This window comes from Apodemus sylvaticus, chromosome 19 (assembly GCF_947179515.1).
Source record: "Apodemus sylvaticus chromosome 19, mApoSyl1.1, whole genome shotgun sequence".
In the NCBI taxonomy this organism is placed as follows: domain Eukaryota; kingdom Metazoa; phylum Chordata; class Mammalia; order Rodentia; family Muridae; genus Apodemus; species Apodemus sylvaticus.
The window spans coordinates 36,958,006-36,970,064 of record NC_067490.1 but is presented as its reverse complement, the minus strand read 5'-3'; the positions used below and the strand labels follow the sequence as shown (position 1 = coordinate 36,970,064).

General features: G+C 42.6%; 1 protein-coding gene across 1 annotated transcript in view; it reads right to left on the bottom strand.

The window, feature by feature from the left end:
- Nucleotides 1-12,059, bottom strand: part of Trappc3l (trafficking protein particle complex subunit 3L) — a 53,560-nt gene that overhangs the window by 27,385 nt on the left and 14,116 nt on the right. Inside the window, exon 3 of the mRNA XM_052163382.1 lies at nucleotides 11,583-11,682. Coding sequence (XP_052019342.1) covers nucleotides 11,583-11,682 — 100 coding nt within the window. The remainder of the gene's footprint in view (nucleotides 1-11,582; nucleotides 11,683-12,059) is intronic.

Here is a 12,059-nt window from a genome sequence, read left to right as displayed (position 1 = left end):
TAACCTAAATGAGATAGCCTAGAAATGAAAGATTGCACTGGGAAATACAAATCAAAACACGTTTACATGTACTGTCATACCTTTGGAAGCTATTTTCTTTGACCAGAATCTCACATTGATGCCTAGCCTAACTTCCCTGGCTCATGGGATCCTCCCACCTCAAACTGCTGAGAAGCAAGAACTATGATCATGACCACTATAGAACCAGTCTCTATAGTCCTCAAGACAGTTTTGTTATAGGAAGGTGGGGGATTGAAATAAGTGAAATGCACACAAAGGAAACTAATCAATAGACAAATAATTTGGAAGATTAATGGTAAAATACTTGTATTTCTAAGACTGGTTAAAACTTTAGACTTAGGAGGGATGCCCCCATCCCTCGCCAGCTGCAGCACTGAAGAGTGGACCCTACGCCTAACCTGGATGGCACAGTAAAGATGGCCCTGACGGAGAAGCGGCAGGTGAGCCATCCCTGCGATTGTGAGAGCGGGAGAGCTCTATCCCAGCCCCTCACCATTTGCAGCACTTGAGAGAGCATGCCTCTGCATCTTGCCTGCTCAGCACAGTAGAGCTGGTCTTGCTGACATGGGTGCCAGTGAGCTGGCCAGAGGCCACGAGAGCAGGAGTGCTGGCCCTGTCTCTTGCCAGTTGCAGCATTGGGTGTGGTAACATTGAGTGTTGGAGAACTTGCCCTGGTAGTGTGGGTGAAAGATCCAGGAATCTGAGTTGGCCCACTCAACATATACCTCATTGAGGAACTGCTGGTGTGTGTGAAAGGGATGGTCCTAAAGCTGTAGGATCTCCAAGGCTCGGGGTGACAATGGGATATCCCAAAGGGGTCCTGATGAGGATCCAGTATTGATAGTATAGCAGAAGCCAGAGGCCTTGAACCAGACCAATGACTCATTTCAATGAACATTTGCAAGCAAAGATGTGTGGACAAAAGAGTATAGCGTGGGACACACTGTGTCACACCACAGCCTTCACAATGAGATTTGTTGTTGTTGTTTATCTATTTGTTTTGTTTTTATTTTCTTTTGGGGGGGTTGCAAGGGCAGAGGTGGATATAAAGCAACAGAGGGATGCAAGATTGGGGAGCAAGATGTGATAGTCACAAAGAATCAATAAAAAAGTTTAAAAACCACATTAAATGCAGCGGTATCTTTATGTTGCTCATTTTTTGCAATAGAGGGATTTAAGGAACAGAATCACACGCTCTCTTTCCTCTCTGAGGTGGCTCTTGGCTGACTTATCCTGAAACTATCTATAACTTTTGTCCCACAAACTGAATTTCATCCTTTCTCCACTGTGAAACCAACAGGTACTTCAGACAGAAAATAAAAGTCTATGGGGCCCTCACATATTCATTAAGGCTAAGCCCAGAGCTTACACCACACTTGTTATGGACAGTATCTGCCACCGTGTCTTGCCTGTCATGTCCTTGGGCTTACAGAGAGCAGATTTGGTCAGCAATATCCTGGGCTTCTTGGCCATTCGACCATGAAGTAACACCTCTAACAGTAATAAAGTGGGCATTGGAAATAAGAGTCATGATGGTGAGTTATGGGAGAGAATTGGTTATCACAATGAAGAAATTCACAGAAACCAGAGGCAGTGGGTAAATTTGACAAATTCCACAATGTTCAGTAGAATGCTTAATCTGAAGAAAAGTTTACTGAGACCATTTTTTCAATTATTTCATTGATTTTATATCACCCCCCCCCAAGTCACTGCTCATATTATTTAATTAAGATAACATTTCATTTTGTACTATAAAAGAACATGATTGTTTTCATCCTGGCATTTTCAACAAGTATAGTATATTGAAGTTTAACATTTAAGCCTAAGATCAAAGTTTCAGGGGAAACCAGTCTTTTTTATACTGTACTTTTTCTCTGATTAAGAAATTTTATTCGTGTGACAACACTGGGATATGTTACTTAGAGGGGCAAATGATAACTTGTCTCTATGGTTCCCAGAGAAATCATCACATTGACCCTGACCCAATGGTAGAGACTGTCCTAAAGTTGATGAGCAGCACCCGTGCAAGGCCAAGCAGTTAGAAATGCAGTAACCAGACAATGTAGACATTATGAGGGAGGCTTTGGAAGCTGCACTCACCACAACTGGGTACATACCAGAAGTTGGCTAAGCCCAGAGTTCAGCTGAGGAAATAAAAATATTCTGGATATCAGTCTATCAGTCTAAGAGCAATGATGGAGATGGAGGCACACACACACACACACACACACACACACACAGAGAGAGAGAGAGAGAGAGAGAGACAGAGACAGAGACAGAGACAGAGACAGAGACAGACAGAGGAAAACAGGCTCCGGGTCCTAAGTAACTTGCTCAAGATCACACAGTAGGCTTGTGACTGTGCAGGATGGTGATTGTCTGTCTTCTAATCCTTAATCACTGGACATGGTTGGTTAGCACTTAAAAAGCATCTGTTCTGTAATGCATCCCCTGACTCCTGTGCTGTGAATCAAACTTAAGCCTCACAGATGATGCGTGAGGACTAGAATAGAGCTACATCCCAGAATCAAAACATCTAAAACATTATGATGGTTCTAGTCAAGCCTGGGTTAAATATAATCATCTTTATTTCAAAAATCATGTTAGTTTCTGCTTAGCTTCTTGTAGTAGTTACAATGTCTTACCTTAACTCTGTTTGATAATCCAATATTTTGTCACTCAGGAAGTGTTTCTAGTCATTAGACCAGAGATGAGTACAGCTGTTTGACTATATTTCCCACTTTCTCATATGTGATATATATAACATTCAGCAACTAAAGTCAGTCTGGCAATTCTACTGCAACTTACATATTTTCATTACAGTCTCAGAATGATTAAAATAGGAAAAACTTTCAAATCTAAATGTTAAAGAAGCAATTCATTTGTAAAAGCAAAAAAAAAAAAAATCCACAAACAAACAAAAACCAGCAATAGAATGACAGGAAATGAATCTAGGAGGTTGTGCCAAGGAGTCTTTTCTCATGGGTGACTGACAGTATCATATGTGTCTCAGTTACATACCAAATCTATTTGGCTCTTTTGTAACAATTCTGCAAGGGTCTTGTAAGAAATACATAAATAATAGATGGGAGTTATGTTGGACTTTTATGATGAAAATCTATTTATTATTGAAATGTTTTCATGCCATGCTCTGATACTTCTGAGATATATTGGAAATGACAGCTGTCTTGTGTTCTCTACAAAAGAGTGGCTCCTGGGTTCCCATGGATACCAAGGCCTGTGGATACTCAGGTTACTTTACAAAAAAATCAAATCTATGTACAACCTCCTGGATTATTTAAAATCATCTCTAGGTCACACATAATGCCTTATACAATATAAGTGATACACAAATATCTATTACCTTGTATTGTTTGGGAAATACTGATGAGGGGAGAAAGGTACATCCCTTGTGTAGACAAAATCTGTTGTTCATGATTTTTGATTAGTGGCTCGTTAAACCAACAGATGTGGTAGCCATAGTATCCTAATTTGGAGTCTAATGCTGTTATAAAATAACACATCCAAAAGCAACCTGGAGATGAAGAGTTTATTTGACATACACTTCCACCTCTCAGTCCCTCTTTGAAGGAAGTCAGGGCAGACCTGAAGGCAGAAACCATGATCATAGAGAAACCTGGAGAAACATAGTTTACTGGCTTGTTCCTCATGGCTTGCTCAACATACTTTTTATATCCTTGGGACCATCTGCCCAAAGATATCACAGCCCACTGTGGACTGACCCTTCTGTATCAATTGTTAATCAAGAAAATGCCTACAGACTTACCTACAGTCAATATCTTGGAGGCACTTTCTCATCATAGGTTCTTCTTCCCAGATAACTCCGGCTCAGTGGTTCTCAGCCTTTCTAGTGCTGCGACCCCTTGACACAGTTCCTCATGTTGCGGTGTCTCTCCCAACCATAAGATTATTTCTGTTGCTACTTCATAACTGTAGTTATGCTACTGTATAAATCACAATGTAAATATCTGATATGTAGATAGATGGTCTGAGGTGATCCATGTAGAAAGGTCTTACAACCTCCCAGAGGGGTTGAGACTCACACGTTAAGAACTGCTGCTCTGGAGCTGGATATAGCTGTCACCTGGGAGGCTCTGCTAGTGTATGACAGATACAGAGGGGGACACTCTCAGCCAGCCATTGAACTGAGCACAGGGACCCCAATGGGGGAGCTAGAGAAAGGACCCAAGGAGCTGAAGGGGTTTGCAGCACCATAGGAGGAACAACGATATGAGCCACCCAGTACTCCCAGAGCTCCCAGGGACAAAAACATCAACCAGAGAGTACACATGGAGTTACCCATGGCTCCAGATGCATAGGTAGAAGAGGATGGCCTTGTTGGACATCAAAAGGAGGAGAGGCCCCTGGTTCTAGAAAGGCTCCATGTAGCAGTGTAGAGGAATACCAGGACAGGGAAGTGGGAGGGGGTTGATTCGGGAATGGGGGAGCGGAGAGATGGCTTAAGGGACTTTGGGGGGGGAAGGGGGAACAGGAAAGGGGAAATAATTTGAAATGTAAATAAAGAATATAATAAAAAAAGAAAAAATAAACAAAATGAAACAACACACACACACACACACAAAGAACTGCTGTTCTACCTTGTGTCAAGTTGACAACCAGGATATGTTGTTACAGAAGCCTGCCGATACATCTTGGGTAATATTTGTAGCTGTCCTTGAGTACAAATACAAAACTTGTAAATGATAAAGTCACATTTTAAAACTGAATCTGTTTTAACGTTGCAGAAAATTATACCCAGATTTAAGCTATCATCTCCTTCCCCAATGGAGGAGCTAGAGAAAGGACCCAAGGAGCTGAAGGGGTTTGCAGCCCCATAGGAGGAACAACAATATGAACCAACCAGTACCCCCAGAGCTCCCAGGGACTAAACTTCCAACCAAAGACTACACATGGAGGGACCCATGGCTCCAGCTGCATATGTAGCAGAGGATGGCCTTGTTGGACATCAAAGGGAGGAGAGGCCCTTGGTCCTGAGAAGGCCTGATGCCCCAGCATAGGGGAATGCCAGGACAGGGAACCGGGAGTGGGTGGGTTGGGGAGCAGGGGGAAGGGGAAATGGGATAGGGATTTTTGGAGGGAAAACCAGGAAAGGGGAGAGATGACATTTGGAATGAAAATAAAGAAAATTTCCAATAAAAAATCATGGAAAATGTGTTGCTGCCCTCCTCTCCTGTGAGACTTCATCAGGCCACTAGATGGCAAAATTTTAGATCCTACACACACATTGCAAGGAGGGTCTGAAGTCTAGCAATGGAATGACCTTCCCACTGGGAAGCCCAAAGTAAGGAAATAAGAGAAAGAGAGAATTCTGTTAACCCGTGAACCTTCCAGCCCTCAACTCTGAAAGGCAGGAAAGTGCAGAGTGGACGTCAAAGTCCAAGAGCGCTCTGTCTTCACCCAGCCTTCTAACTCATTCAGAAGAATCACTTTCCTGCCTGGACACACATTTCTCTGTCTAGTAAATTTGTTTGAAATTTCTCCTTTCTCTCTCTTTCTTTCTCAGAAATCAGGACGGCTACTGTGTGCGGGCTTTGTGGACATTCCGCATTTCAGAAGGGAGGCAGAAGGCTGCTCGCCGCCGAGCTTGGTCGGTCGGAGAGGTCAGGCAGGCAAAGCACAGCGCAGCTTCCTTTCCTGCCTCTCCTGTGCTCTCTGAGGATAAACTATGACTAAACCCATCTGAATTTGTCCTAGTTATCGAAAACTGACTCAGCCCCATTTACTCCCTACTTCCTCTGAAGAAACTTTAAAGGGTTAATGAGATAATGCTGCCAAAGGCCAGGTCTTTTTAATGAAAGCTAATTACAAGGAAAAGCAATTGTGGGCATGCTCACAGCTAAAGCCCAACCTTGCATCTGTGTCAAAATGCTCCTGAAGCAGGTGACATCATCACTCTAGGGGAGAGCAACTTTTTTTTTTTTTTTTTTAAGAAGTAAAAATGAGTAAGAGGTGCAAACCAGGCTTTGGAAGGAAGAGGTGTCCAGAAGACGGCTGCTCTGTTTGTGAGAATGGGAAAAGGTTCGCTTTAGTGTTAAGAAGAAGCTGACAGATTTCCAAAGTGGTTGTACCATCTTACAGCCCCACCAGCAGTGGAGGAGTGTTCCTCTTTCTCCACATCCTCACTAACACCTGCTGTCTCCTGAGTTTTTGACCTTAGCCATTCTGACTGGTGTAAGGTGAAATCTCAGGGTTGTTTTGATTTGCATTTCCCTAATGACTAATGATGTTGAGCATTTCTTAAGGTGCCTCTCGGCCATCCGAATTTCTTTAGGTAAAAATTCTTTGTTTAGATCTGTACCCCATTTTTTAATAGGGTTATTTGGTTCCCTGGGGTCTAACTTCTTGAGTTCTTTGTATATATTGGATATTAGCCCTCTATCAGATGTAGGGTTGGTAAATATCCTTTCCCAATTTGATGGTTGCCGTTTTGTCCTTTTAACAGTGTCCTTTGCCTTACAGAAACTTTGTAATTTTATGAGGTCCCATTTGTCAATTCTTGATCTTAGAGCAAAAGCTATTGGTGATCTGTTCAGGAACTTTTCCCCCCGTGCCCATTTCCTCAAGGGTCTTCCCCAGTTTATTTTCTATTAGTTTCAGTGTGTCTGGTTTTACATGGGGGTCCTTGATCCACTTGGAGTGAAGTTTAGTACATGGAGATAAGAATGGATCAATTCGCATTCTTCTGCATGCTGACTTCCAATTGAATCAGCACCATTTGTTGAAAAGGCTATCTTTTTTTCCACTGGATGTTTTCGGCTCCTTTGTCAAAGATCAAGTGACCATAGGTGTGTGGATTCATTTCTGGAAATCAGTCTGGCGGTTCCTCAGAAAACTGGACATGACACTTCTGGAGGACCCTGCTATACCTCTCCTGGGCATATACCCAAAGGATTCCCCCGGCATGCAATAAAGACACATGCTCCATTATGTTCATAGCAGCCTTATTTATAATAGTCAGAAGCTGGAAAGAACCCAGATGCCCCTCAAAGGAGGAATGGATATAGAAAATGTGGTATATTTATACAATGGAATACTACTCAGCAATTAGAAACAATGAATTCACAAAATTTTTAGGCAAATGGTTTGATCTGGAAAATATCATCCTAAGTGAGGTAACCCAATCACAAAATAATACACATGGAATGCAATCTCTGATAAGTGGATATTAATTAGCCCAGAAGCCCTGAATACCCAAGGCACAAATTGCATAACAAAGGACTCCCATGAAGAAGTATGGAGAGGGTCCTGATCCTGGAAAGGATTGATCTAGCATTGGAGGGGAATATAAGGACAGAGAAAAAGGAGGGAGGTGATTGGAGAATGGATGGAGAGAAGAAGGTTTATAGGACATATGGGGAGGGGGGATCCAGGAAAGGGGAAATCATTTGGAATGTAAACAAAGAATATAGAAAATAAAAATATTAAAAAAAGAGAGAATTGTAAAAAAAAAAAAAAGAAGAAGAAGAAGAAGAAGAAGAAGAAGAAGAAGAAGAAGAAGAAGAAGCTGACAGGGTGGAAACTCAACCTCACTTGAGGACAGAGGAATTTACACATAACAGGACGGCTGAGGAGACATGAAACATTTAGAAAGGAGAGTGATGGAAGGCGGGTGCCAGGCGTGTTTTTAATTTTAACTCTGACCTTCTTGCGTCTAGCCCGTTAAATATTACGCAGTTTGGCACCTGCCGTCTGTAGAGGACACTTTATTGCTGTTAAAGACAGAATGTGCTCTCTTAGTGGGGGCCACAGGGTGTGGACCTTTTTCACTTTGGCTGAGATATTAATCTTTTTCTCTGTGTTTGTTTGCTTTTTCTTTTTGTCTGTCTGTCTTTCTTTTCCTTCTTTCCTTCCTTCTCTTCCCTGTCTTCCCCCATCCCTCCTTCCTTCTTTCTTCCCTCCCTTCCCCCTTTGTTCCTCCCCTCCCTTCCTTTCCCTCCTTCCTTCCTCCCTCTCTCTCACCCTCCCTTCCTTCCTCCCTCCCTTTCTTCCTTCCTTGTTTCTCTCCCTCCCTCCCTCCCCCTCCCTTCCTTCTTTCCTTCCTTTCTTCTTTCCTTCCTTCCTCCCTCCCTTCCTTCCCTTTCTTCCCTCCTTGTTTCTCTCCCTCCCTCCCTCCCTCCCTCCCTCCCTCCCTCCCTCCCTCTCTCTCTCCCTCCCTTCTTTCCTTCTTTTCTCCCTCCCTCCCTCCTTCCTTTCTTCCTCATGCTTCACATACCATTTTCCACTTGATTCCTCTATCTGGTACATAGAGACATCTGTTCTTCAATTTCTAGAGAGAAAACTGCCACCAGATATCCACAACCTGCATCCTCATGAAATGGCGGAGGGAGCCCACAACACTGTGAGGAGCATGCCACAGCCTTGCCTGTTAGAGACAAGCTCTTGTCCCGAAGGCCTTAAACAACAAGCTTCTTTCTTTTCTTCCCTCTCCTTCCTCCCCTCTTCTTTTGTATCCCCCCCACCCCACTTTCCAACTAATACTTAGTTTGACCAAGTACCAAGTTCTGGCTTAAGTCCCAAAACCTGAATGACTAAACATACACCTTAAACATACGTGACAATACATACATATTGGAATTGTTATTTTTGTTTTTTGTTGGTGTCATCTTTCTATGACTGACAGCACATAGACAACATTCTTCAAATGAGCACAGGTAACAAGAACATTCCATGTGGGATTTTTGCCATCTTAGGCACCTTCAAGAACAACCTTCAGAAATTACTTGTTAGGATTTCTTTGGAGAATAATTTTGATTAGGAAAAAAGCGATTTCTTTCTGTTTTGTTTTCTATTGACACAGGGTCTCTCATTCAGAAGCTGGCTTCAATTTCTGTGTAGCTTAGGTTGGTCTGAGACTCATGATTCTCCTGCCTCAGCCTCCTAAATGCTAGAATTATAGCTTATGCCATTACACATCTAGCTAAAAGTTCTGACATGGATTTCTTTGCTACTATAGAACCTGTCTTAGGGTTTCCAATGCTGTGATGAAACACCGTGAGCTAAAAAGCAAGTTGGGGAGGAAAGGGTTTATTTGAAGGAAAGTTCTTTTTTTTTATTTTACTTCCACATTGCTGTGCATTACCAAAGGAAGTCAGGACAGGAACTCACACAGGTCAGGAATCTGGAGGCAGGAACTGATGCAGAGGCCACAGAGGAGTGCTGCTTATAGGCTTGCTTCCTGTGATTGTTCAGTCTGCTTTTTTTATAGAACCCAGGAGCACCATCCCAGGGATGGCACCACTCATCCTAGGCTGGGCCCTCCACCATCAATCACTAATTAAGGAAATGCCTTACAGCAGAAGCTTATGGAAGCATTTTCTCAATTAAGGTTCTCTCTTTTTTTTCAGATGACTCTAGCTTGTGTCAAGTTGACATAAGACCAGCCAGCACAGAAGCCAATTTCTTTTGAAGTCTATTTCTGTTTGATTTTTCTGATTTAGATGAATATGTGGGATTGGATCTAAGGATAACACCCAGAGGAAACTAAAGGACCCCTGGTGCTGCTGCACTATTCAGTCTGGATCAACAGTCAGTATCCCCCAGTATATCCCAATGTACTGAGCACAGAGCAGATGAGCTCCAGTCTTTCAATGCATGACAGAAAATAACCTCCAGTTCTTAATAACAGGCTACACAAACCCAATTCTCAACTACTTATTGTTCTTAACTGATGTTTAAAAGAATAATCTGATAATAATCTGCTTTACTTTTCTCTTGTTAAAATACTGCATCAGGGAATAATTTCTGATGTTGGTAGAAGCTAGTCCCTTGCACTGGGATACATTTGGTACTCGTTTGGGGCATGTCTGCTGTAAGGTTGCCCATTGTGCTGTATTGACCTCCACTAAGCACTTGCAAAGGATTTGTATTGTGGGAACAAAGCAAAGGAAACACAAATCATGAACAGAAACCCCAGGCTGGATCAACAGCCAAAGCCCCAACACTGAGTAGCTGGCAGAAGCCAGGAAAAAAAACATGCCTAGCAACGAGAAACTGACAAAACTTTGTAAAAATAAAACAAAACAAAATCAAAACAAATCAGTACCTGCTTCCATACTTCTGCAGAAGTAGAGATCTGTAGGCCTGATTGTGAAATTTTGGCAACTCTTGGGTGATTTAGAATCCCCCTTTCCCTATGGATTTGACAGCTTTTCTCTGATTGGTCTCATTTTTTACCCGACCAGGTCCAGGACAGCAAAGATGGAATATAGATTTTAGTAAAAACTTGGGAATATTGGAGGGAGATGGATTAGCCACATGGTTAGGTTAGGAAGTGGCCCAGCCATTGAGCTGTTTTAGGTATATCAAAATATAAATTAGGCTCTGTGTGTGTGTGTGTGTGTGTGTGTGTGTGTGTGTGTGTGTGTGTATTTCTTTGGGAACCTAGAACATTGGGTCAGATATGGAGGAATGAGTCACCACTGGGATCAATGGGAACGATTTGATAATTTAATTGGGCATTGTCACAGACCTATAGGATGAGGCAGAATGGGAGACTTCCGAAGGCCTGGCCGGCTCTTTTCAGAGGAAGAAGCCTGAAGACTTTAGGATCTGACCCCTCACTGCCTTGCTTGTCTCTGCCTTCACCATTTCTTAGAAACCCACTCAGGCTTCCACTGGTCCATCCTCCAGTCAGTGACCTGAGGCGTCAGCCTGGGAGAATTGTTCCTTTCACAGCTTCCAAGGCTACACCTTGGCTCTGCAAAGGACTGAATTTCTGCAGCTGCTTCAGTCTTTGAGACTAACCAACCTTCAAAACATGCCAGGGATGTTGTTACCACTGGAGACCTCTTTATGCAGATTGTTCTGCAATGGATGGCTCCCTGATTGGCACCCCGAGTTCATCCAAGAACTTTCCAACTCTGCTGGGGATATCAACCTGGGTCCCTATGCCTGTGTAACAGATAACTTCACCAGCCAAGCCACCCTCCCAATCTCCTGTGAAACACCACTACTAATGTGACACACACACACACACACACACACACACACACACACACACACGCACACACACACACACACACACACTCAACACACATGCATAATACATACATTCTCTCTCACATGCACATACTCACATACACATAACACACATATATACTCTTTCATATACATACACAGTCTCTCTCTCTCATACACATACACACACATATAATGAAGTCAGTTTTGAAACTTGGTCTTCAGTTCATAATAGTTATGTATCTGTATGAAAATAAAAAGCTTTTCTATCATAATCTCCTCTTTCAAAATCTAGCAACATATGCAGATGGAACCTGTCTAGTCAGAACTGAAGACTGTTAAACTCAGAAAAAATTTTAGTTATTCATTGTTGTTTGTTCTGTTTTTGAGACAGAATCCCATGTGGCTTAGGCGTCCCTGGAACATACTATTTAGCACAGGCCTAGAACTCACAATCCCCTCACCTCAACCTCCCAAATGGAGGTATTATAGGGATTATAGGTATATACCCTCATACTTGACATGTTTTCAAGACACATTGACAGAACCAGAAATGCATTTACCTGGGCGATTATGTCGATAATTTCTGAATAACTGTGGCATCTTCTCACACAGGATCGAGCCAAAAAATCTTCCACCAGCCGCGTTCCAATGCTGTAACCCCTGTGGGTGAAGTAAAGTGTAATTTGCCTGATGGACAACAAACTAGGCCCAAATTTAACAGGTCAAACTGTCTTAGGTAATGGTTTTGTGTGTTCTGCGGACCACAAAAACAGAGATCAGCACATCCAGTAAATATTAATCAGTCTCTGCAAGCAGAGGAGTCTAACTGGAGGAGAGACTGGCCCACACTTGACTGTAAATTCAGAGAAGGATGCTTGCTTGCAGCCTAATATTCCTCATTGTTAGCCATTGTGAAACAGCATAAGATCCTTGCTAACTTATGTTTGCAGATGTGGCTCTAGATATTCAAACTTCTAGTGTGTTCGTCATGGCAGGAGAGCTACAATTATAAGAGGAGCTGAGTTAGGAAGAGGGGA